The sequence below is a fragment of the Hippichthys cyanospilos genome, chromosome 18, assembly GCF_059441005.1.
Source record: "Hippichthys cyanospilos isolate Australia breed blue-spotted pipefish chromosome 18, RoL_Hcya_1.0, whole genome shotgun sequence".
NCBI classification, from domain to species: domain Eukaryota; kingdom Metazoa; phylum Chordata; class Actinopteri; order Syngnathiformes; family Syngnathidae; genus Hippichthys; species Hippichthys cyanospilos.
The window spans coordinates 5,971,811-5,998,024 of NC_142386.1; the positions used below are offsets into that span (position 1 = coordinate 5,971,811).

Sequence of the window (26,214 nt, forward strand, 5' to 3'; positions counted from 1 at the left end):
AACACTCACACACACACGAGCACACAGTGAGTCGTAAATGTGGAAAGTAAAAATGAAAAAAAATCCCCACATACTTAGAAGTCTCGTCTGTCCATATCATCTTCTCTACATTTGAAATAAGTAGATTTACTCCATTGTGGCTACATATCAAACTCACAGATCTTTCCAGTAAATACGGCATACAACTTCAAGTGTTTTACTGTAGTAAATACATCTACAACACATAGATAGACTTTAATCGTTTCAACACAGAGCTATTTTATTTTCGATACCCACAATCCATTAAAAAATGATATCTACCACACAGATCAATGCTAATACAGTATGTCTACATCAATGACACAGATTTTCTCTAAAATGTCCATATCTACATCACTATATTGTGTCTACATCTACAGCTGGATCATGATCTAGTCTCAAGTATATTTACCTCATTTACCGTGTTTACCTAACCCTAACATACAGATCTACCCTCATTTGTCTCCATTTTTCTACCAAATATGGAGATTCGCAAGTCGCGACAGATTCAGATTCTTACATAACAGACTGAAATCGCTACGTCGTGGCTCTTAGACTCAAAATTTGACTATGACTCGGTTTTTGGGAGCCATGAACATTACCAATCTTAATGATGTGACCTGCTCTCATTTACTCGACCATCAGGGCGGGGTTGGATAGACAAAATATTTATAATGTTTTATACTGTTCCTCAATTTGACAGAAAATTTACTGCCACAAGGAATAACACAAAAATGTGGGAATAAAGCATTATATAAGAAGTAATAAAGTATATACATGTTTCATTTGGAAACAAAAAAGTCCCAACATTTTTCAGGAAATTCCATAAAATATAAAAAAAAGAATGATGGGTATTTTAGTGGACTTGTGGTCGGGGACTTAAGACTTGATTTGGATTTGGCTATTCAGACTGGCCTATTTCTGTCCACTACCACATATTTACTTGCTCTTTGTTATATGGCGACAAAATAGAAATGTGGTTATAGAGCAGCATCAAGTGGTGCTGAGATAAAGTGCAGCCATGACACATTACTATAGTGTGTATGTACCAGTCACATCTAGAATTTATACTTTGAGCCATCAGACACAGCTAATGGTGATAACACATGCAAATGGCACACACTTCAAAGTACAAGCCCATTCTTATGTGTCCATTGTAGTGGACATTTGACTTTAGTTTGAGTCAGTTGAGAAACCCAACTAAGACCTGGGGTGCTCATTAGAGGACATCCTGGCATTTTCATTAACTTTTGATGTTCGGGTCGGGTACAATCCACTTTGCTGCCTGACTGAGACAAAATGGACCCAACTGGTCAAACAACTACGCTTTCTGAGGAGCTTATACAGACACATAGTACTTCATTGTTGTTATTGGTGCAGTGTTATACATTGATGACTCTAATCCATTTTAATTCAGTTTTGTAACATAAGAAAATGTGGACCAAGGGGAGCCCACAAACATAAGCTTGCATATAGTGTACACACAGTGCCATGCACAAATACACACAAGCGTATGCATACTTGGTTGATCACAAGAGCGAGAGGAACAGGTTGTGTTGAAAAAAAGGAAAAAAAACAATAACAACAAAGTGACTGAGCAGGTCGGACGATAGCTAGCGGTTACACCAACTCACCTGTCTCACCGAGCTCCACACAGAGATTGACGTATGCCGCAGACACGAGCGAGATACACGGAAAGCAAAAGCAAGTATACATGAGACGCAAGGACAGAAGACAAAAGAAGCAAAGATCTCGACGACAAAAGGACAAGTGATAACGAGATCAAACACGGTAACGAAACGTCTCCGTAGCATATCGCCGGCATTCTACTAGCATGCCATTAGCATGTCACCACGGAAACACATTTTTTTCCAGTGGATTATTCTGTTGTTTTCATATACAAAATATTTAATCTGCATGGTTTAAAACAAGCAATCTTTACGATCGACTTCCGGTCTTCTTTTGCTTTTGATCACCGATTGCGACAAGTTCTCTCCACCAGATGCCGCCATCCCCGCCTGTCCCCAAGCCGAGAGCTCGCTATGTGAGGGACAGCATGGCCTCTTCCCCCCTGCCGGACAGTCCGTAAGTGTATGCTCAAACAAACAAAAACATGGTTCAATGAATAACACCGTATGGAACAGTTTAAACGTTTTAGCCATATAGAGGATTCGAAGTTTGCGGGAAAAAAATCAGTTTGAGTAGAAAGGTAAGATTTATTGTATGAGAGTTTTCACTCCGCTGCGGTCCAGTTAGCGAACGTTGTGGTGCTCCTTTTCACGAAAATCAAACGTGTGGTAAAAAGCTGAGGATTTGTAAAAATACAAATAACTCCTCACGAAACATCTTCTTCGTCTTATTTCTTTTGGCAATTGGGCCAACAACTTTTGCTGCATTACCATCGGTGAACCCTGAAAAATGACTTCAAAACGACCTGCATTTTTTTCACTCTGTGTTTTGTTGTAACCATAGTACATCTGTTGAGGATATTTATCTTGAAACAGTGAGTTGATTGGCAATGTTTGGTTCGTACAAGTATACTTTCCTGCAGGTACTGTTCAAGTTTTCTTTCAAAAGCAGTATGACCCCATAAATGAGGAATGTGCTGTTGTAATAATAGCTGCTTTTCTCAAATGAGATCAACGCTATTGGCCGAGTGAGTAGAGTCCCTCCTGATTTTAGGAGTACTGTACTTTTATTGATGATGAGTTCAAATGGCTTAGAATTAGAATATTACAAATCAGAAATTCCTTAGGATAACCGTCTGGATCTTGGAGCTTTCCTCAGTGGCATATTTTTTAATGGACTGTGCAGTGAATTGTGTTTTCTTATGGAGCCTTAAATAAATGTCTGTTTTCTTAAGGTAATTAAGGGATGATTGGGTTGTTGATAAAAGTTTTAAAGTCTGACTTACAAGGAGCTAAATTTACTGTGGTAGTTGTATCATTTACTTACCGTGGCAACTGCATGGCTGCCATTTGCAAAGTTCTAATTAGCTATTTTCTTTGTGACATCTCCCTGTCATGGTAGTAACACTGATAAACAAACACATCCACAAATTCACACACATACTCGTGTATGCCCAGGTAGTGATTGTGATCATGTTCTTGTATTTCAGAAATCAGGCTTTTACCAATGGAGTTCAGTTAAGCGCAGGTAAACACACACACACTACATCACACCGCACCACACACGCACACCAACATGCAGACAAGCATGCACACACACACACTTTCAAAATATTGTTTAACCTTTGCGTGGGTATGAAGAGTTAACAAGCAGAACTCAAGTCAACGTCACTGTCAGAAACTGGTTTGGAAACTAGTTTCCAACCAGATTGTGACATCACACATTCATAAATACCTCAAAACAATCCAGCATCAACCACCCATCAATCATCAACACATCCATCCAACCACAACATGATGATGTCACCGTCTCTCCCCCCCGCAGATGAAGGCGCTGGGCCACCTGTTGATGTTCCAAATATGGTCATATTTTCTGGTGAATCGGCCTCCAGTCCGTCTCCATCAACCCCGCCCTCTATACAAAGTATGGTTAGCAACATTGCTAACCACATACCTAGCTTAGCAGGGGCTGCTAGCACGATCTCTAACCCCGCTGCTGTTCCTCCGCTAAACTCCACCGGTACGCCATCTGCTAACTTTGGCAACATTGTCAGTTCCTTATCAAACATACCCAGTTTGGCAGGTATGCTTAGCATGGTGGCTAACTCGCCATCCCAAGCTGTGAAGGGCGTCCCTCCTTTGACACCATCTGGTAAATCAATCAATGCTCACTTTCTGATTGGGAATGTCCAAGTGACACAGTTATCAAGTTGTTTTATTCTTCCAGTTCCAGATGTCATTGTTGCGGATTTACCAGCGCCAACAGAGGGTCAAGTTGGACACGCAGGACAAGGTAGTTGGGTGCCAAAATCAAAGTATCCTGAAGCAACACAAAAAAATGTTCACTTAAAATTTTACAGAATATATAAATCCATTCTATAGAAATCCCAATCTAAGTGTTGGAAGTAGGGAATGCACCCAACGATAATCTTAACAAACCTTATTTTCTACCTCATCTCTCTGCTCCAGGGCCTAACTCCCCAGAGGAGGAGGACGATGACCTCTACATTACCGTGTTGGAAAGTTGGGATGACGATGTGAATTCTGACTCGTCCAGCGAGGAGGAAAATTATCTAAACTGGCCCTCCTCCTCCCCGGTTAACGGACCAATGAGAGGAGAAGTCATAGACAGCCTGCTGAACAGCTCCAAGTATGTACTCACTACTACACTAAATACTTTCTACACATAGTACTAAATCTGTTACTTAACCTGATACTTCATCTTGTGTTCAAACTGGTTTTATACCTAGTGAAACACACTACATGTGCTATTCCTGGAAAAACGCATCCTGCACGAAAGATGGTATTATAGGTCTTAAAACAGCTTATGCTATTTCCGGCACCAGAACTAATAATACATTTGACACAACAGAATACCCGACAGTAAATGTGACAGTGTACTTTGTTCTACACCTATTACTCCACCAGGTAGCCCTCTATTTCAAGACTTGATACCACACCTTGAAGTATACCTGCTAGTTCAATGATATTGTTTGGTTTACTGTGTCACTTCCAGTCGTTCGGCGAGCATGATGCCCCCACGACCAGTCCCGCCTCTTCCTATACATGTTGCCCAATCAGCAAAGACCAGGAAGTCTTCAAAACAAAAGACTCCAAGGTACTCAAACAGATATGACACAACTCTGACATGAACTGAAGAGCGATTTGGCTTCATTGGTTTTGTTATATTTTCAGTGTCGTTGGTAGTGTTTAAGTTTACATGATTGTGGTTGTTGTCGTTCTCAATGCTTGTTGTTACCGTCGCCGTGGTTGATTTTGTTATCGCCATTATTAATTATTGATTTTGTCCTTGTGTTGTTGTTTTTCTGCCTGTGATGCAGCGTCGCAACCATCCGGGTGTCAAGGAAAAAAGGACACAACCCACCCACCGGTCCACAAAGTGCTGTGGTCCGAGCAAGCTGGTTGGATGTCTGGAAAGGCTTCAGGTAGATGACAGATCACATCGATGAAGAAATTAAGCAGGTTAACAAGCTGCCAAGTGTTCTGTTTAGAATGAAACCGAAAGACCACAAAGAATGAAAATTCTCTGTAGAAACATCTCAAACCAGAAAAAAAGTCCTAATCTGAATCCAATTCCATTCGGACATATTTGCCTTATACTTCTTTTGCCAGTCTGAACAGATGTCATGAAAACATATTGACAGATTGTGCACACTTGGTCTTGTCAAAGCACTCTTACTTTTTATACTATACGAACGTTTTTTTTTCTTAGACACAATGTCTTTTGGGCCACGCTGGATGGCCAGTTGATGTCTCTGTGGAAGAAACGTACAGTAAGTGTGTCCTTCAAATGCTCTGAGCTTATGTATTTTGAGTGACAAATGCGTGTCACTTTTCATCAGGACCAGTTCAGCGAGGTTCTCTTCCACGTGTCCAGCATCACTAATGTGAAGAAACTTGAAAAAGGAAGATTCTCCATCTACTTCAAAAAGAAACATTATGACTTCATGGCTCATAGCGATGGTCAGCTATGGATTTATACTATACACATCTATGCTGGAGTTCTGGTGATCTGTATTCTGGTTGTCTATGTTCACCTACCTTACATTTAACTACCTTCTACATTACAGCGCAACGCTCTAAGGCTGTGTGCTCTAGTTGTGGAAGATAAACCGCTCTACACGTTTATGTTTGTGCTGCAGATGTTCAGGAGGGTTGGGTCCAGTCTTTGCTGGCATCACGGGGTCAACCCAGTCCCGCCGCCTCGGAGCTCCATGGAGCCATCACGGTCAAGGACCCCAAGAGCCGTTTTTACGCTGCTGTCTGGGGCCACGACTTCTGGATTTACCAGAACAAAGTCAGCTTCCAGCTGGGCGTGGCCTGCTATAGCATTCCGCTAAACCTGGCCACTGTCCGGGCCACCGGGAAACACTCCTTCACCCTCACCACACCCTTCAGAACTTTCAAGTAAGCATAAGTTTCTTTTCACCATTCAGAAGTGTGCCCAACCTAGCCGACTCAATCGTCTCCTTCGTCGCCCCGCCCCTACCGGCAGCCTGTCTGTGGATTCGTCAAAGGATCTGTCCATCTGGCTGGAGGGTTTGTCGTCATCTATCAGCAGCGCTCTGTCCTGCAGCCAGGTGGCGACACGGCTATGGAAGAACCCGTCCAACCGACAGTGCGCCGACTGCGGTGCCGCCGACCCCGAGTGGGCGGCGGTCAACCTGCTGCTCGTCATCTGTCACAGCTGCGCAGGTGACCACACCCCCGCAACACCGAGATGAATGCAAACGAGCTCTTGCTAATGCCGTTTCTTCAGGGCAACATCGAGGTCTGGGCAGCACCCTGTCCAAGGTCCGCAGTCTGAAGATGGACAACAAGGTGTGGACAGAACCACTCATACAGGTGAGGGGGGAGACAGCGATACAACATTTCAGAAAGGGTTGGCTGTCTCTCTGATTTTGGAACCCCTCCTCTCTTACAGCTATTCGTTGCCCATGGTAACCGTGTGGCCAATCAGGTGTGGGCCCCCCTGGTACCCTCTGCGGAACAGATTGGTCCCGAGGCCTCAGATGAGAGCAGGTCAAAGTTCATCCAGGATAAATACGCTAAAGGGGTCTACCGACGGGTACACGCCCTCGCGTCCTCTTCCGAGCTGATGCAGCAGGTGTGACGCCACGTCGTCGTAACATCACGCGACCGCGAATACACTAAATGACCCTAGTCTTATTTTAGAGGCTGCGAAAAGTCGTTTGTGGCGGCGACGTGGAAGAAACTTTGTCACTTATTTGTTCGGGGTCAAAGGTAACACGAGATCACGTTCATATGTGGAATCCTGTGACATCACATGACATCACTTCCTCCGTGTAGGTGTGTCAAACAGACCCTCAGACCCCCTCCGTCATTCAGCTAGCTGAGAGAGCAGGGCAAGCTCTGCAGGCCGAGCTACTAAGACTCAACGAGTACACGGGTCAGACACACATACGCGCGCGCACCTACACACACACACACACACACACACACACACACACACACACACACACAAAGGGTTTCACAAAAAACAGAAAAGCAGTTATTATGTTAGTTTGTTAAATCATTCCGCAACCCTCTAGAAATGGGGCGTACTGTACCGAATCAAATGGTAATATCGTTAAATGTTTCCACGCCCCATGCATTAGGATGCACATCAAATCAACTTTTAGTGCAGGGATGCGCACTCCAAACACGCACACATACATTGATGAACACATTCATTCAAATACATAGAAACAAATCTGTTTTTTTGTTGTTTTTTTTTAAACAGAGGTTCCTCCATACTTGCCAAAATCAGGTTTCAGGAGAGCTGACTCCACCCACTCAGGTAATTTCAATAAATAAATAAATAAATTTCAGATATGTAAAATGAAATTGCTGTCTTGTTTCTTGCCATGATGTTTTGATTCTAAATGTGTGCTATTATTCTTCTCATTTCTTATTTTGCCTATTCATGTATGTAATGTACGTATACATCATTCATATTTTTGGAATAAACTCACAAATACTGAATATCAAAGAAACATACATTTAACTGTAAATTATTTATCAAATTTTGTCATGTTTTCGTGTATAGGCGAGGAAGATGAGGAGCTTCACGGCAAATTGGAAGATGATCGTTTCCTCTTCTCTTTGGAAAACGACTCTGCGGCTTGCGACGTCCTGGACCTACGGGAGGTTCTGTCTCTTTTCCGAAAGGACGGGTAAATATTACGCAAGCCGTGACGACAGCGACAGACTACAGTCATGACAACAAATGAACGTTTTTTTCCTTCAGAACGACTTTTCAATTTGAGTTGATCACTCTGGACAATCAGCTCATTTGTGTGGCCGACAGTGAGGACGAACTCCTCATCCACCTGGTCCATATTCTCAAGGTCCTGACAGACCCAGATTAGACCTGACACAACGAACATCATATGAAAAGATTTAGACCATAATGAGACACCATTTGGTGTTTTTCAGGTGATTCTGCCCGCCGGCGTGTCCTATGCTGAAGTGTGCGGCGCAATGGGAGTCTGCAAAGTGTCCGTGGTGGAAGACAGCGGCGCCTCTGACAATTCCGAGGCCTGGTTGTTACTGTGGGACGGCGGTGTGAGCGTCCATCGCACTCGCAGGGCCTCCAAGCAGATGTTAAAGATGGAACTGGGTGCACTCAGTCACCATGGTAAACCACCCTTTCATATACACATTAATTCAGACTTGGAGATTCAAATTTAATTGATCATTTATCCATATTTCTTTAGAGATGGATCCATCTGAAGATATCATCACCATGGTACTGGGACAAAGGCAGGTGGCCGCTCCTGTTGTGTTGGGATACTTGTTTGATATGGGCATTCAAGTGACAGGCATCAGACCAGCTGGCAAAAATAATTGGCAGGCTTCCTACCACTAGACATGGCAAAAACTCCAAACTTCTGACAAGCAAACCTAAGAATATGAGCTAAGACTTATTCTACCTAAAACCCAGACCACAAGGCAATAAAACCGACGGACTTCATTGCACCGAACGAGACAAAGATCATTGGAAAAGACCCAGACTCCTGACAGGCAAGACAATTGACTAGCCTGACATCACATGACAATACAAAAACCAACCAGAACTCAGATGACCTAACGCATACCATGACAAAACCGAGATCACAAGACAGGACTAATCCCGCTTGACAAGACAAGATCACTAGACAGTCTACCTTTAAAGACTGATAGAACAGATATGACAAAGATGACATGACACAATTCAGAATGCCTAACAAGCCTCCTAGTACCTGACATGACAAAGATCGTCTGATATAATTCACACTGGTTCCACTGGATAACTTGAGAAGGTTCAGACCACAAAATAGGACTCAGACCCTCGGGCAAGATGAGCATATACTGACAAGTGTTTAAACACCAGACAAGACTTAGACCACCTGACAGGACACATTGCGCACAGTGTGACAAAGACCCGCCTACAAGGAGATGATCAGCAACATCTGTGGGTTTGTGTTGTTCTGTGCTGTTTTGCGTTTGGTCAGATGACACATATCGCGTGTGTGCAGGCGTGTCTCACTGCACTTTGATGAGCATGACAGCTGTGGCAGATGGTACCGTCTCCTGCAGGATGCTCTGGCCAATCAAAATGCTCCAGAATCTCCTGTAATGTCCAACCCTACTCTTTACCCGCTGAGTGACCTCAAGGAGATGGACTTGGTGCCACTTGCCATCCAGCGATGTATCCAACACATCAAAAACCACGGTCGCAACTTCTTCTACTTCTCGTCCTTCACTTCTACCACTCCTTCCACTCGTACGTCGTTTGCGCGTTGACGACGTGCGTTTGCTGTGTATGTTTTAGGTCTGAAAGTGGAGGGTGTGTACCGGCGATGTGGCCTAGCCTCCAAAGTTTCCCAGCTGGTGGAGGCCCTGACAAGATCTCCAGGTTCTGCTCAGATGGATACGAACGAACAGGGTGTTCTGGACGTCGCCTCCGCCCTTAAGCAGTACATACGAAAGCAGGAAGTGAAACTCGTTCTCGAGAGCGAGCGCAAGGACTGGATGCGTGCTGCTGGTGGGTAGTACTGCCATCATGCTAGACATTTTTTTTTTTATCTTGCGGTCACAGGCTTTGTTGCAAATCGCTTCATATACAGTTGAGGCCAATTTAAGTTATTTGGGGTGAAAACCAACATACTTCTTAACGTCAAAGTCCTTGTGTGTCAAGGGATTTCAGATGAGCGTGCCAGGTTCTCAGCCTACCGGCGGTTGCTGCGGCGACTGCCCTCCGATAAGCGAGAAACGCTTAACGCCTTGTTCGGACACTTCTACATGTAAGTAAGCATTGAACATCATACAGGATGACGTAGGATAACTGATGACAACATTGTTATCGTTGCCGTACATTAAAAAAGTCCCACATGGATTATTTTACAACTTCAATTAACCTTATACACTAGTAGATGCCCCCCCACACACAGCTCACCCGCCAAAAATGACGAACACAGTTTCACAAGTTGCATACATGCTTCGCTATGCAGCGATGCAAAATTCTGGAGGGTCACACTGCAGAGATGGCTGTATTCATGCCACTTAATTCCTTTTAATTTACATTAAACTCAAAATGTTTCTTTTGCTTATATTTGCCCTTTCAAAGCTACGACACAACTGCACACCTTGATTGACTCTTGTCAGAAGTTTTGAGATTTTGATCACGCACACTGTTCGTCATACTCACTCCCTTGTGGGATTGTTTACCCTCCAGGGTGCAGACGTTCTCCCAGGTCAACAAGATGTCGGCCCAAAACCTGGCCCTGGTTCTGGTTCCATCGCTTTTTCACTGTCTGAATGGTGACCTGCTCAAACTGACCCGTGAGTTGATCCTGTACCACGCAGCGCTCTTCCTGGTACGTCAAGTGACCGCCGTGTGCATTTAAGGTGTGATTGTAAAGATTCACAGCGCTTTGGAATGCTTCGCAGACGCACGCGCAAGAGCACCAGGATGAGGAAGAGGAGATCACTGTCCTCTGAACAGCGGGAAGATGAAAGTTGATTATCAATTCTCTTGATGTTTAATAACATGATGTTTTTCTCTCAAATAATTAAAAGATAATATTAAAAATCCTGTGGCCTTCCTGTGTGCTGCCCAGTGCTTGCATGGGTTTTCTTTGGGTGCTTAATCCCATGTTTCAAAAATGTGCATTAAAAATTCAAAACTTTACAAAAGTGTGCCCTTCGTATGCTGGTGACTAATCCATAGTGAAGGCCATCTGTCTGTCAGTCAAAGACTGCTGCTCGCAACTCCAGCTCACCCCTCACCCTAATAATGACGATAAGCAATATCGAAATTGAATCCACAATGTCAAAGATTATCATAACGCTTTTTGGGGCATTCCAATTAAATAACAATCTTTTAAAAGTCAACTCAACCATTAAATTAGTCTTACTTGTTTTCTTAACATTGCTAGCCTATTACATATACCATATACTATTTAAGGGTGACCGTCGAGAGTAGTGTGGTGACTTGCCTACAGAGAGTGCTAACGAGCTGTAATGCCACATCTAGCAACACAATTTTCTTTAAAATACAGAAACGTATTTATAACACGTAAAAAGGGAATCAAAGTTACCTCGCATTTCTGAAAACATTTTAAGTTGTCTTGGGATGACAACCCCTTCTTTCCTCTTCCTCCGCACTGGAATTAGACTTCGTTCAAAACAAGAGCCAGGTGAAAATTCCAAACGAAAGAAGGCGAGAATAACGGCAACGAAGAAGAAGGAGGCGGACAAGACAACAACGACGAAGAAGAACAACCCGGAAGTGTTTTGCCCAACTCATCGAAGGCTACCATCGCTATCAGGTAAATCAATAATTCTGAGGACTGCATTTTGTTCTTTTTTTCATCTTTTCTCAGTTTTCGATGTACAACTTTAATTTGACATCGCGACAGCAGCTGTTTGCATTCCGCTTGATTGTCTTTGTCTGTTTTTTTTTTTTTGCTGTAGACCGAGTTCAATATCGGGATGAAATTATTGTAATTTTAATTCGTCTTTGTGGTCTGCGAATGAATGCAGCACATTCCTGTGTGTGGGTGACATAAAATAATTACAGGGTAGGTTGCCCGTCTTGGAAAGTTCTAGTGGTTCTGGAAATGTCACAAGAGGTTCTCGTGTTTGATTGAAGACATTCTGTAGTATCACAGCTGAAGTAGTCTGGTGTTACTTACTTTTTTTTGTTATTATTATTATTAAATGCCTACTTCCATTGGCTGGCAACCAGTTCAGGGTGTCCCCCGCCTACTACCCGAAGTCAGCTGTGAAGGCTCCAGCAAGCCTGCAACCCTTGTGAGGATAAGCGGCTCTTGAAAATGAATGGATGGATTGATTAAATGCCTAGTAACCCCCCCCCCCCCCCCCCCCCCCCCCAAAATCCCCTGGTAGGAAGTGACATAGCCTGCTTTCTGTGGCTCATTTTTTTAGGATGAGCCAGCCCGCAGAGGAGCCGAGATGCAATGACGAGGACTCCGTGGACCGAGAGGACTTTTTCGACTGCCAAGAGAATGTAGAGCATCCGGGCCAAGGAGACCAAGACAGACGAGGCGCAAAGACTGACACCAGGCATAAGGCAGCAGACGACACAAGCACGGACCCTCTTGAGGCCGTTAGGGACGATTCCGACAAGGACCGCAGCGGAGAAGTGGAAGATGAAGTTCAGAAAGAGGAAGAGGAGGAACTGACAGAGGAAGAGAAGGAGGTAAAAGCGGATGACGTTGAAAGTAAAAAAAAAAAAAAAAAATCCGCACACTTTGACCGCCCACTGTTGTTATCTTTTGTGTCATCCCAGAGCCGACGACTGCGGAGTCTCACCTTGAAGGAGGAGGGAAACAGCCACTTTAAAAATGGAGGTGAGCTTGTCAACATTTTTAAACCCGAGCTACCACTTGGGTACAGAAGAAAGTGAAAGGCTACTAATTTGAAGAAAAAAAAATGCATTCTCACTAGGGAAGCTGACCCAAAAGTGTTCTTTTCTTTTCTATCTAATCTAAATACGGTATTCTAAATAATATTGCGTTTTTGTAATATAAATGAAGTCGCAGCATCCACTTGTTTTGAGCCATCTCAGGGCGTTAGCCATAATTACTGACTGCCGCCTGTTCACCTTTTTCTGAGTTCCTGCTTGTGATTTGCAAGCTGAGTCGAGCAGGAGGCAAAATGTCCGTCCCGAGATTGTTTTAAAAATAAAAATCCCAAACTACTATAATCCTGCTATAGACCACTTTGACAAATACTATGTATAGACTATTTAGAGCAGTGTAAGCAGCGTTTGTATGTGCTTTTTATCAACTAGTTGGACTAGTTTAGTGTATAATGCTATGTAGCGATTTGAGCGGTGGGTCATGTGTTTGTGCAGATTGGTCAGTGGCGGAGCACAGCTACACGCAAGCGCTGAGTTTGTGTCCGCACTGTTTCAGCAAAGAGCGAGCCGTGTTGTTCTCCAACAGAGCGGCCGCCCGACTGCACCTGGTAACACAACACTCACATTAACGCGCTAACACTAGTTCCAGCCATCTTTTAGAAAAGACTCTCAAATTGCTGAGTCTGCAAGATTTACCCCATGAAATGTCTTAAGGAAAGTTAACCCTTGTTAGCACAAAGCACTTTGGGATGAAAAAAAAAAAATCTTGAACTGAAAAAATGCCCCCCTGAAGCGAGCTCACATACCCCCAGGGGAGCTGTAGATGAGGGCTCGCTAGCAACATACTAACGTGAAGTTTTGCTCCCTTGCGTCAGGAGCTGAAGGATGAAGGAATCGCTGACTGCTCCAGAGGTGAGTGACTTCATCACGGGTTGTTTGCGACCATTTTGTAAGTAGTATGTGTGACATGATGATTTGGATACTAGCGCTGGAGCTGAATCCTGATTACATGAAAGCCTTGCTGAGGAGGGCGGAGCTCTACGAGCAAACTGAGCAACTGGAAAACGCCCTGGAGGACTATCAGAAAGTCCTGGAGCGAGACCCTAATCAGATGGTAGCCAGGCAGGCCTGCGCGGTGAGTCTCCGCTTTGATTTTCATGAATAGCAGTCTTTCACTTTGTAGTGTATGTAATTGGTGGATATGTTGTTTGGAAACAAGCTTGTTGACTTTTTGGTTGTTTAGAGATTTTCCAACTACTTTCTTCCCCTGCAGAGATTACCCCAGCAGATTCACGAGAAGAACGAGAAGCTGAAGGAGGAAATGTTAGGTAGGAACACACCTGCTCCGCACGCACCCCTCTTAATTATCTCCACTGATGACCTCTCCCGATGACCTCTGGGCAGGCAAGCTGAAGGAACTGGGGAACATGGTTCTCCGACCGTTCGGCCTGTCCACCAGGAACTTCCAGGTCAACCAGGATTCCAACACAGGCTCGTACTCCATCAACTTTGTCAACAAGCCCAACAACACGTAACCGCATCGCGTTGCGTCCTCCTTTCCCAATTAAACTCTTTACCGTTCCATCCCAACGCAAGGCTGATCAATGACCAATCATTCACAAGAGACACAAACGCTTTTATTGAGGACTGACCGATCACTGAGCCCTCCTGGACAGTAGCATCTCCCGAATGTTGTCTTCCGCCTCCTTCACGCTGCGTTCCAGGTACACTTTCTTTTGCTGGAAGACACAAATGCCAACAACAGGTCAGGACGAGATGTATATGAAAAAGTATAAAAATCGACCCCCTCTCCGTCAGTTCATAAAATTGCAGAAGACTCAACGTATCAGAACATCTCATGAAAATGAACAAAAATAGTTTGTAGCCACCACACAAATGCTAAAAATGAGAATAAAATTCAATAAAAGGTTTCCATTTGAAATGCATTCAACATTTTCACAAAATTATCAATAGCCAATATGTGACTGACATGTTTTTATGTTCTGATTCTGAAGTGAACTATGCCAAATAGGTTTTAACAAGTCAACTTACCTCCAGTTCTTTGATTTTCTCCTCGGCCGTCTTCTGTTTGACCTTGAGCTGCTGCGCGATGTCATCTTTGGACTGCAGGATGAACCTGAAGCGCATGGGTCGTCAGCGCGCTTTCAGGGTAGCCATGGAAGGACGACGGAGCTAGTGACTCACATGCGTCCGACACCCTCATACATGCGCGTGTTGTCGCTGAGTGTGTTGATCTCGGCGTGAGTTAGGTTGGCGTGTTTCTGCACGTGCGTCAGCTGCTCGATCTGCAGGTCGGCCAGCTTCACCCTCTGCTGCGTGTCGATCATCTTCACTTGCAGTTCCGAGAAGGCCTGCCACATAAAAACGTCAATCCAGAACACATTTTTGCAGTTAGGCCTTTTCTTTTCTACACACCCTAAGTCACACCCCGCTTAGTAAATAACAATTATGTGTTTTTCGTGATAGTTAATTATATTTTCGGCTAACAAAATAAATTTAAAACGAATCCCGAAAGCGCATGTACATTAATTGACAAATTAAAAAAAAATCAATGTAATATGAAAAATAATATGATGAAAATAATAATATGAAAGAAAATAATATGAAGTTTTAGTTACTTCTTGTTTTTCTAAAAATTTTTAATTTTTATTTTTTTTTTTCCTCAATGAGGTATTTCGTTAAATATTTTAACCTTTCTCCAGACAGGCTTTCGCCAGGATTCGAACCCTAAACTAGTGGCGAGCCAGACGTGCTAACCACTTCATCACCTTAAATATTTAACACTTAGTCGATCTATAATCATCGAGTCGAGATCCGCTTATTTATGCGGTCTTCCTAACATTTATGGTATTAATAAAGTACGCGTTATTCATCTTGTTGTGAATGTATTGGGGCTGGGGAATTACCTTCTTCAGCTCCAAATCCACGGGCGCTGCCATCTTTCTTAACGTTATATCACGCATGCGCATGATAAACTTCCGGTTTGAGACACCCACAGTTCATGGAATAATACATGCCTAGATTTTTTTTTTATTACTATAAACATAATTTGTAAACTTTTGTTTAGCATGTGTTTTGTCTTCATTTATTTACCTTATTTTATGTGGTTTAAAAACGTCAGTCTACACTCACTCGAAAAATGTATTTGAAAAAATGTTTATCAACATATTAATTGTCTAAAACAAAACGCAATCACCACACGACATGCAAAGATTTACGCTTTTTTCAAGCCAACCCCAGTAAAATTCATGAACGTATTTCTTGTCCCGAGTAGGGAAACTCTTCTCAACAGCCCCGGAAATACGTCAGCAACTTTTCCGCGCGCACTGGCTTGAATCGAAGAAGAGGAGAAAGATGCACCTCGCATGGCAGGACTAACCAACAAAAAATAACAACTTACATACCAAGGAACAAAACCAAACAACAGACGAATAATGGCGACTCCTCCAAAGCTCGCACGGATATTTCCCGATAGTCCATCGTCGTCGTCCGAAGAATTCTCCCGCCGATTCAAAAAGATTTCAATCGAAGGAAACATTGGTGAGTTTACTTTTCCTTACCCACTCGTGAAAGATGTTTGTTAAAAAAAAAAGTTAACTGAGTGTCTAGAATTCGCTTTTCAAAGTTGAATTAATTACTAAATTAATTACTTAGGTCATCATTAAAATAACCTAAAGTAACTAAAGTAATACCTTTGGTACTCTAGTAATCGATTACTTAGTATTAAATTTCCTAAAACCAACAATCTACTTTACGACTTAATTAAGTAATCGATTACTTTAGTGTTAATTTTATTTAATATCAGCAGATTTTGTGCCAAAAATTGATTACTAAGATAACGGATTACCTTAGGTAATGAGTGCCAGCTGTATTTTTTTAATAACAACAAAAAGTTTTATGTTCTTTTTTTTTCCCCTGTAGAATTGCATGTCAACGTCCTCTTAATCACAATTTGATAATAAATTGTGTGTTACTTTTACAAACACGGTACCAACTTCACTGGCAAGCAAGAAGACCATAAAAGGAAAAAACATCACATTTACTCAGTTAAAATGAGGCAACAAAATACTAGCAATGTTATTCAGAAAACATTTATAAAATGAGACCCTTAATATTTATCAACTTAATATGAGTAGGGTAGCTTTGAATAGAAAACAAATTAAGAAAAAAATCACTATCATTATTTGGGGTTTGCTTTTTTTTTTTTTTTTTAATGTTTTGACCTGTGGTGACCCGTGACTGGTTTGTGGTTCCAGCGGCAGGCAAATCCACGTTTGTGAGTCTCCTGCAAGGGGCGTCGTCCGAATGGGAGGTCATACCCGAGCCCATCGGCAAGTGGTGCAACGTCCACAACGACGACGAGGATGTCTATCAGGTGTTCCGCCGAAACCCGCTTGAATTTTAGTATTAGTTTTATTGTTGTCGTGGTGGAGGGGGCGCGGCTTCCGTCATTGACGGCCTCTCTTGCAGGAGCTGAGTTCCTCGCAGAAGAGCGGCGGCAACCTGCTGCAAATGCTTTACGACAAGCCAAGCCGCTGGTCCTACACCTTCCAGGTATGAAGTCACCTCGCCCTCCGACCCCGCCTGTTGCCGGAAAAGTGAGACGCTCACCCGTTGTCTTTCGGGTGTGTGTCAGAGTTACGCGTCCCTCAGCAGACTTCGCTCCCAGCTTCGGTCTCCGTCACTCAAACTACAGCAGGCGGAAAATCCTGTCCAGTTTTATGAGCGCTCCGTCTACTCGGACAGGTGAGCCCGCAAACCGAGCACCTGCTTTGGAGCCCCACGACCGCTAGGGGGAGCACTTGACTCTCAAATCAGTTTATGTACATTAAGTGTGTTTATGTGGGTTCAAACATTCAGCTCATTTTACTTTTATGTTCAATAAAGCCTCTGCACGTTTTTGACATCAAATTAAAACTTGATTATTTAACTTCAAATTCATCTTTCCGAGCTTTTTTATCACCCTGTATCAAATGCCTCTTCTGGGGTTGTCATGATCAAACATTTTTTTGTGAATTCTTCTGTTGATTATCCCAACAATTAATCGAATCAACTTTGCTTAGTTGTGGAATAATTTTTTTATGGGAAAAAAGGAGGACTTGATCAGGAGGCTTTTTTTTTTTTTTTTTTTTTTTTTTTTTTTTGGTGCAGGTACGTGTTTGCATCCACGCTGCTGGAATGCGGCAGCCTGAGCGAAGCGGAGTGGAACGTCTACCAGGATTGGCACTGCTGGCTGCTGGACACCTTCGAGGCCCAGATCGCCCTGGACGCCATCATCTATCTCAGGGCCGAGCCGCAGGTGCCCCTCAGTCTCCTTGCCAACTCCCCGCCGCTCGCCATACACGGCTGATACCCGCTTGTATTGACTTTTTTCTTCTTCTTCTTCAAGCGTTGCATGCAGCGTCTCATCCAGCGGGCCCGCAGCGAAGAGAACGAAATTCCTCTCGAGTACCTGGAGCAACTTCACAGCAGACACGAGGATTGGCTGGTCCACAGGAAGCTCAGGTTTGTTTTTATTACTTCTAAAAATAAAAAATTGCTTGTGGACACAACGCTAAAAACAATGACAAACTATTCCACTTTAAAAGTTTTTTTATAAATATTTTATTTTTTCATATCATCGACCACAAAGCATAATTTCCAAAGGCATTTTATAATGTTTTTGGAAAACAAGATGATTTTTTTTCCGCGATTGGGTCTTTTTCTCTTTCTGTGTGTTATAAAAAAAAAGTTTTCCTGTTTTTTTTTAATCACTTGGAAAAATGATGTTGGAGACGCAACACTGAAATACAGATTCCTTGTTTCTCAATGGCTCAATTGCAGACTAGACGTTGACTACTTGAATAAACTTCCCGTCCTGGTTTTGGACGTCAATGATGACTTCAAGGACAATCGTAGCAAACAGGAAGCTATCCTTGACCGGGCAAGTTTTGGACCCCACCCCTTTCTTTTTCACTGTTTTTTCTTCATCTGATTTATTGTGATGTTTTTGGTGTTTTCAGGTCCGAGAATTTTTGTCCACGCTGTAGAAGAAAGAAGTCTTTTTCTTTTTAATTATTTATTTCTCTTTGACTATTTTGCATGTCTGTTAAGGACACTCGACCGCTGAGCAAAGCAATCCACATTTTTTACAAGCGCCCCTGAAGGCAGCACAATACGGACACTGACCAGTTGACACCAGTCTTGAGGTCTTTTTTTTTTTTTGTCTTGTAAAACAACTTTTCCGAAGACTTTTTGGTAAATGAGTGACATTAAAAGTTTTAAAGGGATTTAGCTTTAGCAATCATTGTTCGAGCGATTGCGCAAGCACGCCGCCAGCCGTCAATGTTCAAACCCGTCGGCATGCCGCGATGTGTCAAGCGCTCCGCCGAAGAACCCCAATGGTGTGTCCAGCTGGTGACCTTCTGACTGGTCGCCCATCGATTTGTTTGTTGCTTTGGGTCGCGGGGGTGAATTCCAAGTTGCTCGCCCAGTGGTTCGCAGCTGAATCGGTTCCTGCTGGACTGACTGGCGACCAGTCAGCTCAATGACAAAGTCAGCTGGGATTGAATGGATCCATCTCTGGGGATCACTCAGGAAGTTCGAATGACTATCAGGAGTTATTCATGATCCAACAGGAAGTTGCAACGATAGCTGGACATTCAATTGACCCATCAGGATGTTCGATATCAATACCACTCTTAAGTAGGCGTAGATACCAAGTATCGATACCGCTGGTATTTTTGATACATTCAATTTTACCCCCCAAAATTGATGGATAATTTTAAAGAAAGACTTAAAAGAACCATGGTAGTATTTTCTTTTAAAATTTTACAATGATAAGTTTTTACTCTATTTTTTTATACATAAAGAAATTGCATCTTAAGTCAGATGTGCATGCTAGGAATGGGCAAGGATGGAAACCGAGTATTGGTATAGATACCCAGCCCTAATTCACAATATCAATACTTGCAATGGCAGCTGATATCTGCCGCTATCTTGGAGCAGTTTTAGGATCATGAAGTGTTAATTACAAGACTAGAAAATAAATATTTTAAGGAAAAATGCTATTTGGCCAGCGGGATGATGTAACAGGATGAAACGGTCCAGCAGGAAATTCTTGTGATCGAGCTGGAAGTTGTCATGAGCAGCAGGCCGCTTGTCTTTTCGATTTGCTTGTACAATGACTCAACATAGTGTCCTAAAGTTATTGCCGGCAAGACTCGGGAACATTAACAGAAGTTGGGGTGGGGGCGTGGGGGGGGTCAGGAGTGGTCAGCCAAGCAATGTGTCAAAGTCTGCACACCCCCGAGGAGGACGCGTCCCCGTGGTCTGGGTCCCGGTGCCGTACAGTAAGCGGCGGGAAGAAATCCTCTTGTGTTTATGAATATTTGCACTTTTAATCCTTTAAGACGATTCAGCAGACTGCCAGCAAATTGTGAGAAAGAGCCCACGTCGCCGTCATGACAACTTTCAGAAGCTTGGATGTCAGATTTTATTTTTGACAGGCTGATTTGAGGACAAGAACGGCGGCATCGTCGAAATGGGCTTCAGTGAGCTGCTGGATGAGGTGAGTAACATCATTACCGTTGAGATCGGCACAGAGTCAAGCCCGCGTCTCATAATTCGTGCGCCCTGTGATTGACTGGCGACCAGTCCGTTATCCGGTCTGTATGTGTCATCTGATTGATGACCAATCTGTTTTTTAAATGAGATGTATTTGGCAATTAAATGATGACCTGCCCATCTCATGAGTATGTGTCCTGTTTCACTTTTTGTGTACTGTGATTAGATGCTTGCTTCCAATGACTGGCAACTCGCCTGTTTGTTTGTTTGTTTGTTTGTTTGTTTCCGAGCCCTGCAATTAACTGGTGACCGGTCCATTATCTTGTCGGTATGTCCTGTCCTTTGTGAGGACTGCAATAAAGTGGCAACCGGTCCATAGTTTCACCATACTTGCAGTGCAATTGACTAGTGACAAGTCAATTTTTGTCTAAATCATTGAATTAGATGGCAACCAGTCAGGATGTCCTGTGATGGATTGGCGACCAGTCATTTTCTGTTTGTGCGCTACGATTGATGGTTGATGTTGTCGTGACTGACCAGTTGTTTTTTTTTCCCTCATTCTGCTTTATGTCTGTGTGCCCTGTTATGGGTCATCAATCAGTCCATTGGTTGTCTAAACATGGCATATGATTGGCCAAGCTATATGAAGTTCAAATGATGCAGTTGGAAGCTCAGGTTTTCATTAGTGAATCTCTGTGGGTCCGACCGGTCAGATGGGGGGTTTCGGTCGCTACCAGTGGATCCACGTGACCCTCATCAGTTTCCCGGGCCTTCTGATGGCGAGTCAAAACCTTCTGAATAACTTTGTTTCCGGAACACCTGTCCACCACTGCAGACTGGCGACCAATCACAGCCTCTGGAACCTTACACAGCAGGTATATGACTGGTTCTTGCATGAATGGCAGATGTGCTGTTGACGCGACATTTTCATGTTTTAGATGGACCGGCAGGAGGTGTTGAAGGCCTTCATCCCTCTTGACTCTTCAGGAACCCGACTGGACCGCTGCAGGAGGTTTATCAGCGACCTATAAATGTATGTCATCGCTTGCTTAGTGGCTAATTGCTTGCTCGCTTTCAGATTCGTGACGCCGCAGTGGCAGATTATAACCGCTAACGTCTCGGCTAACCTGAGTCACCTGAACACTGAAAGCTGCGTGGATGGTTGGACCTTCGACAGGTCCGAGTTCCTCGCGACCACCGTTTCAGAGGTAACCAAGAGTAGGACTAGGGAGTTCTATCCAGTAGAATGGTCCAGTAGGAATTTCAAATGAGCCAATCAAAGGTCATGTGATCCAGACTGAAGTCCCAATGATTGATTCGGAGTTTGAGGAACTATTGAAGTGATCTATGAAGAAGTTCCAATAATCCAGCCATAAATTCCAGACAGTTAAAGGGAAGTTGCAAATGATCATTTAGGAATGTTCCAGCAGGAAGTTAAAAAAAAAAAAAAAACTTAGCAGGACGTTTACATCAAACAGCAAACTGAAATGATTCAATAGGAACAAACATTGTGTTACATTGTGCGTCTTTAGTGGGATCTGGTGTGTTCGCTACGTCCCCTCAAGCAGATGATCCAGACGGTGTACATGGGTGGCGTTTTAGCGGGGGCTGTCATCTATGGCGGCCTGTCTGACAGGTGAGCCTCTTCGCTCTTCTCAAAACCTTACAAGAGTAGATAGGCAGGGCTACAACCTGTCCATTTTCTAACTGCTCTCTTTAGTGGCCTCTATGGAGAAATGCGCATGTTCCAAAAGACTAGCAAATTCTTAATTTTCCTAGTCCAGTACTTAAGATTCTTGTGGGTTGAATGCTAAAAACCAGAGATTGTCGTATACCGAAACCAAGCATCTGTACCAATCTCTTGGAGTAGTTTTATGATCGCAAACTGTGATTATGAATTAGAGTAAAAGAAATGTCTAATTAATTTCATGAAACCTTAAGATAAAAAAGCTATATTGGAATATATAGGTTAGTCTGTCAATTTTCTGTCATTTATTTGTTTGTTTTTGCTTTTATGGGAGCGTGGGAGGGATTTGTGTATCAAAAGTACCAGTGGTATTGCCCCATAATCCCACAGACTTGTGCAAGCAAAAATATAATCAAAATTGTGCCTATACATTGTTGCTCACTTTTTTATATCATCATCACATCCACTCATTCCCACTCATTACACCATTGTGTTAAAAAATAAAGTAAATATTGTTTGATTGTCATTTTTATGGTTTTATTATGTATATTTTGTATTTTTGCCATAATGTGCATGTGTAAATCTATACCCCACGGGTTTACGGGGTTTATTTTAGCATTTAGCCTAAAGGTATATTCAAATGTTTTCCAGTGAAGTTCAAGTATCTAAAATAAAATGCTGAGTGTTTTCAGCAGAAACATGCTTTTGCCTCAGGTTTGGTCGGCGCTCGATTCTGATCTGGTCCTACCTGCAGCTGGGTGTCTTGGGCTCCTGCTGCGCCTTGTCGCAGTCTTACACGGTCTACTGCGCGTTCCGTTTCCTAAGCGGCATGGCGGTGTCGGGGGTCATACTCAACTCCGTCTCCCTGAGTAACACGTTTTTACCTTGAGATTCTCCGACCCCACGTGGCCTCCATCAAACCCGACCGACGCGCTTGTTGTTTGTCAACAGAGGTGGAGTGGATCCCAACCAAAACCAGGACTCTGGTTGGCACGCTCACCTCCTTCTACTTCACCTTTGGACAGTTGGTCTTGGCGGGTTTGGCTTACTGGCTGAGGGACTGGAGGAAGCTGCAGTTGGTGGTGTGCCTTCCCCACGTCCTCTCCTTTGCATCTTGCTGGTCCGTCTCCATCCCGGACTCGATTGTTTCTCCGAAAATAGCCGTCTGATCAAAACCTGTCACCGTTCAGGTGGTTGTCAGAGTCGCCGCGGTGGCTGATCCTCAGGGGGCGATCCCAGGACGCCTTGAAGACCCTCCACAGGGTCGCTCGCATCAATGGAAAACCCCAAGTGGTGGACAAGCTGACGCTGGAGGTTCTAGCCAGTAAAATTTGAAGTTCAGATTTGCCTGTCTTAGCACACCCGACGTGATTGATAGGGAATTTGCATTCTAGCCAATTAGAGCTTGACGTTTGCACCACTTGACCCGCAGGTGCTTCACTCACACATGGGCAAGGAACTGGAGTCAAATCGCAAGACGCTGACCGCTTATGACCTGCTGAGGACGCCCGGCATGAGACGCATCTCCATCGGCCTCATTGCCTGCTGGTAAGGAAGGGCTGAGGAGGACCAGACTGTCACTCCTCACTAGGGCTGCACGATTATGGACAAAATAATAATCACGATTATTTTGGTCACTATTGAAATCACGATTGTTCCTCATGTTTGGTCAAACATGTCTATTTATTGTCCTTTTTTAAACAAACAGTATATAAAAAACGGTTTCAAGGCTTGATACTTACAAATAATAATAATACACTAAAATAAAGTAAATAACAAAACAAATTCACCTCATGCAAACATTTGGCAAACATTGACCCCTGGTGGTAAGAGGAAAAAGTGCTTGATTTGACATGTACGGTAGCCGGCTTTTTAAATGTTAATATCGCCGAGGATCAGTTTACTTAATCGTGGCAGCCAATATTGTGATCGCGATTAAAATTCGATTAATTGTGCAGCCCTACCCCACGCCATGCTAAGAGGCTAACGTTAGCACAAGGTGTGGTGGTCACCTGCCTTGACTCCAATCAGACTTAAGTGGCTGATTTCCAAGATTAAGGACTCGTTTAGCTAAAACTGGAAGACGAGCTATTGTTGGTATTGAAGAAGCAACCAATCACACTAGACCTACCGCTGCTCCCTTGAAGTTTAACTGGGACTCGACTTGAATTTGAAGACTCTGGACTTCAGCAGGCATTCATACAATGTCCGCACATGTTCCTTCGTTAGGTTCTCCACCAGTTTCGCCTACTATGGCTTGGCGATGGACCTACAAAAGTTTGGGGTGAGCGTGGTAACATTTTAGTCAAACTGGCGCCACAGGCTAAGCTAAAATCTCTCATTGTTGTGTGCAGGTGAGTATATATGTGATGCAGCTCATCTTTGGAGCCGTGGATTTTCCCTCCAAATTTGTGGCTCTGGGCATGCTCAGTTTCCTTGGGAGGAGGGTGACTCAGGCCTTGTGCCTCCTCATGTCCGCCCTCGTCATCTTTGGCAACATCTTTGTCCCGACAGGTAACACTCACGGATTTGTTTGTTTGTTTAAGCGGCCTTTATGCTTCTCCAAATATAAGACTTGTGTCCCTCTGTTAGACATGCAGGTCACTAGAACCACGTTGGCTTGTCTCGGTAAGGCCTTCACTTCGGCGTCTTTTACGACCGTCTACTTGTACACCGGAGAACTTTACCCAACTATTATCAGGTGTGACATCACTGCTTGATTAACTGGGGGGGTGCAAACAAAAGGCATTCCCACCAATACAATTTGTAGCATTTCTCTTAGTTGCCTTTAAGAAAATGATGGGACAAACATTTTTCCTTGCTAGGACAGAACACACACACATATGTATGTATATGTATATATATATATACATATGATTACCTGTTCAAATAATTCATCATGTAGATAATATTCCGTGAAGAAGTCATCACAGGATGACGAGATCGTCAGATTCATATCAAACTAGCAAACATCTCATTGTTGCTTGACTAATGATATTTGGCATTTGTAGGCAAACTGGAATGGGTCTGGTGTCCACCATGGCCAGAGTGGGCAGCATGGCGGCGCCTGCTGTCCTCATCCTAGATGAGGTAAACCTTTGTTAGAAGCGTTTTAATTGCCAAGGCGGGCTCACGTATTCCATGTTGCGCCCCCTCCAGGTGTTCCCTGCTCTGCCCAGCGTGGTGTACGGCGGTGCGGCCGTGTTGGCTTCAGGCTTCGCCTGCCTCCTGCCAGAAACGCTCAACGTTCCACTCCCGGACACAATCCAAGACGTCGAGGAGAGATGGTGAGCAGCGTTAGCGGCTAATGCTAATGACTTCTCAGCGTCGTCTTATTTTAAACACAAATGTGGAGCATTTCAATTAAGAATTTTTGAAACTTAGACATCCAATCTATTTCACTGAAACGAAACTTAAGCCAGAAACGAGTGATGGGAAAATGGAGCCTTATGAAGCAGTTCTATTTTTTGTGTCCTCTAGATGGTACTGTTGGTTTCAAGAAAGTTTAAAAAATGGCAAGTGATTGTAGTTCTAGTCCTATGATGAAAAGAAAGTGCCAGCTAGACAAGTGAAAAAAGTATAACAACTGCTCATCAGAATGTGACGGTGCTTTACTTTTTACTCATAGGAAAGAAGTCACAGGTATTTTATTTGATTAATTTGTATCTCCAAAGGTCGGGAAGAATCTCCATTGGCCAAAAGAAGAAGAAGCAGATTTCATCAGAAGATGAGCAAGTGGCTCTGTCTTTAAGACAAGTGAAAGAAATTGAAGGGAGCGGTCTGAACGCCCTTTGACCAAAGGCTTATTTACAGATGTGACCGTTTGATCTGCATGTTGTTTGTTATACAGCAATCCCAAGAAGTGTGGACTTCTAATAGTCACACATACGTTTTATTAATGTGAAATAATCAAAGATTGATTTGAGGCCTTACCGATGTGCTCTTCTGTAGAAGAAATAATGACAAACATAGATGAAAAAAGACACTGCCTGGTTTTATTTTCAGCTGCACTGTAATCATAATCTTGTTTATCCAAAGCCATAAAATGTTTGAAATTAATGAACACAGGCAACAAATTATGTTGGAGTTAAAATATATACATTTAGTAAATGTTCTTTGTCATAATTGAACATAAGGGTTAATAAATAAATGTCTTAACAAAGATCCATAAGTGAGCACATGAGATCAAAAGATTATTATTATTGGTATAAATTGTTGGGAGAAAATAAAACAAAACAAAAAAAACACAGTCCTAAAACACGTGTTCATGTTTGTCATTCTGTCCTTACTTGGATCAATCAATTTTCACTCAATCTTCATTTGTTTTTCCTCTTATTTATTTGAGGGAAAATATTTTTAATAGAAGCTACTACATGTTGACTTTGGGGACATTTGTTAATAAACAATAGCTACTGTCAATGCGG

At 43.2% G+C, this 26,214-nt stretch overlaps 5 protein-coding genes across 7 annotated transcripts; 4 read left to right on the plus strand and 1 right to left on the minus strand.

Moving 5' to 3' along the window:
- Positions 1–1,628: 1,628 nt before the first annotated feature.
- On the plus strand, positions 1,629–10,750 carry LOC148408646 (arf-GAP with Rho-GAP domain, ANK repeat and PH domain-containing protein 1). Its single transcript, XM_088440840.1, has 26 exons — positions 1,629–1,809; positions 2,021–2,103; positions 3,137–3,174; positions 3,472–3,798; positions 3,874–3,939; positions 4,116–4,296; positions 4,663–4,764; positions 4,988–5,092; positions 5,380–5,440; positions 5,510–5,630; positions 5,810–6,074; positions 6,163–6,362; positions 6,427–6,512; positions 6,592–6,774; positions 6,843–6,911; positions 6,978–7,077; positions 7,411–7,467; positions 7,717–7,843; positions 7,918–8,017; positions 8,106–8,307; positions 8,387–8,432; positions 9,188–9,384; positions 9,484–9,696; positions 9,850–9,955; positions 10,387–10,528; positions 10,602–10,750. The coding sequence occupies exons 2-26, from the start codon at positions 2,021–2,023 to the stop codon at positions 10,650–10,652; spliced, it is 3,228 nt and encodes a 1,075-aa protein (XP_088296966.1). The 5' UTR covers positions 1,629–1,809; the 3' UTR covers positions 10,653–10,750.
- Positions 10,751–11,370: 620 nt separating this feature from the next.
- ttc1 (tetratricopeptide repeat domain 1) lies at positions 11,371–14,127 on the plus strand. 2 transcript variants are annotated; one of them, XM_088440841.1, is made up of 8 exons: positions 11,371–11,482; positions 12,102–12,375; positions 12,466–12,526; positions 13,033–13,145; positions 13,413–13,449; positions 13,524–13,672; positions 13,811–13,865; positions 13,942–14,127. In XM_088440841.1, the coding sequence occupies exons 2-8, from the start codon at positions 12,103–12,105 to the stop codon at positions 14,070–14,072; spliced, it is 819 nt and encodes a 272-aa protein (XP_088296967.1). In that variant the 5' UTR covers positions 11,371–11,482; position 12,102; the 3' UTR covers positions 14,073–14,127. The 2 variants fall into 2 exon arrangements, with proteins under 2 accessions (XP_088296967.1, XP_088296969.1); XM_088440843.1 differs by lacking the exon at positions 11,371–11,482 and adding an exon at positions 11,893–11,966.
- A 25-nt stretch (positions 14,128–14,152) lies between these two features.
- Positions 14,153–15,549, minus strand: pfdn1 (prefoldin subunit 1). Its single transcript, XM_088440845.1, has 4 exons — positions 15,465–15,549; positions 14,743–14,909; positions 14,590–14,674; positions 14,153–14,276 (listed from the first exon to the last, which is right to left on the minus strand). The coding sequence occupies exons 1-4, from the start codon at positions 15,525–15,527 to the stop codon at positions 14,193–14,195; spliced, it is 399 nt and encodes a 132-aa protein (XP_088296971.1). The 5' UTR covers positions 15,528–15,549; the 3' UTR covers positions 14,153–14,192.
- On the plus strand, positions 15,523–18,827 carry LOC148408649 (deoxycytidine kinase 2-like). Its single transcript, XM_088440844.1, has 8 exons — positions 15,523–16,098; positions 16,815–16,933; positions 17,029–17,112; positions 17,195–17,304; positions 17,710–17,857; positions 17,948–18,063; positions 18,382–18,481; positions 18,561–18,827. The coding sequence occupies exons 1-8, from the start codon at positions 15,993–15,995 to the stop codon at positions 18,585–18,587; spliced, it is 810 nt and encodes a 269-aa protein (XP_088296970.1). The 5' UTR covers positions 15,523–15,992; the 3' UTR covers positions 18,588–18,827.
- A 976-nt stretch (positions 18,828–19,803) lies between these two features.
- oatx (organic anion transporter X) lies at positions 19,804–26,039 on the plus strand. Of its 2 annotated transcripts, XM_088441189.1 has the most exons (16): positions 19,806–19,975; positions 20,046–20,107; positions 20,817–20,978; positions 21,042–21,115; positions 21,182–21,311; positions 21,636–21,739; positions 22,505–22,659; positions 22,742–22,910; positions 22,981–23,104; positions 23,223–23,338; positions 24,020–24,074; positions 24,145–24,304; positions 24,383–24,491; positions 24,802–24,880; positions 24,950–25,077; positions 25,465–26,039. In XM_088441189.1, the coding sequence occupies exons 2-16, from the start codon at positions 20,081–20,083 to the stop codon at positions 25,583–25,585; spliced, it is 1,713 nt and encodes a 570-aa protein (XP_088297315.1). In that variant the 5' UTR covers positions 19,806–19,975; positions 20,046–20,080; the 3' UTR covers positions 25,586–26,039. The 2 variants fall into 2 exon arrangements, with proteins under 2 accessions (XP_088297313.1, XP_088297315.1); XM_088441187.1 differs by having other exon boundaries at positions 19,804–19,975; positions 24,145–24,491.
- The last annotated feature ends 175 nt before the right edge of the window (positions 26,040–26,214 follow it).

Excerpts from the sequence above, each read along its gene's own strand:
- LOC148408646 (XM_088440840.1), top strand. The coding sequence starts at position 2,021 with ATGCCGCCATCCCCGCCTGTCCCCAAGCCGAGAGCTCGCTATGTGAGG. Across the intron at positions 6,513-6,591 it reads GGACAGAACCACTCATACAG|CTATTCGTTGCCCATGGTAA; the intron begins GTGAGGGGGGAG and ends CCTCTCTTACAG. Across the intron at positions 6,775-6,842 it reads CTTCCGAGCTGATGCAGCAG|AGGCTGCGAAAAGTCGTTTG; the intron begins GTGTGACGCCAC and ends GTCTTATTTTAG.
- oatx (XM_088441187.1), top strand. The coding sequence starts at position 20,081 with ATGGGCTTCAGTGAGCTGCTGGATGAG. Across the intron at positions 21,116-21,181 it reads CGACTGGACCGCTGCAGGAG|ATTCGTGACGCCGCAGTGGC; the intron begins GTTTATCAGCGA and ends GCTCGCTTTCAG. Across the intron at positions 24,881-24,949 it reads CTGTCCTCATCCTAGATGAG|GTGTTCCCTGCTCTGCCCAG; the intron begins GTAAACCTTTGT and ends CGCCCCCTCCAG.
- LOC148408649 (XM_088440844.1), top strand. The coding sequence starts at position 15,993 with ATGGCGACTCCTCCAAAGCTCGCACGGATATTTCCCGATAGTCCATCG. Across the intron at positions 17,113-17,194 it reads GCTGGTCCTACACCTTCCAG|AGTTACGCGTCCCTCAGCAG; the intron begins GTATGAAGTCAC and ends GGTGTGTGTCAG. Across the intron at positions 18,064-18,381 it reads CTGGTCCACAGGAAGCTCAG|ACTAGACGTTGACTACTTGA; the intron begins GTTTGTTTTTAT and ends GCTCAATTGCAG.
- pfdn1 (XM_088440845.1), bottom strand. The coding sequence starts at position 15,527 with ATGCGCATGCGTGATATAACGTTAAGAAAGATGGCAGCGCCCGTGGAT. Across the intron at positions 14,675-14,742 it reads TATGAGGGTGTCGGACGCAT|GTTCATCCTGCAGTCCAAAG; the intron begins GTGAGTCACTAG and ends CATGCGCTTCAG. Across the intron at positions 14,277-14,589 it reads AGAAAATCAAAGAACTGGAG|CAAAAGAAAGTGTACCTGGA; the intron begins GTAAGTTGACTT and ends TGTGTCTTCCAG.
- ttc1 (XM_088440841.1), top strand. The coding sequence starts at position 12,103 with ATGAGCCAGCCCGCAGAGGAGCCGAGATGCAATGACGAGGACTCCGTG. Across the intron at positions 13,450-13,523 it reads AATCGCTGACTGCTCCAGAG|CGCTGGAGCTGAATCCTGAT; the intron begins GTGAGTGACTTC and ends TTTGGATACTAG. Across the intron at positions 13,673-13,810 it reads TAGCCAGGCAGGCCTGCGCG|AGATTACCCCAGCAGATTCA; the intron begins GTGAGTCTCCGC and ends CTTCCCCTGCAG.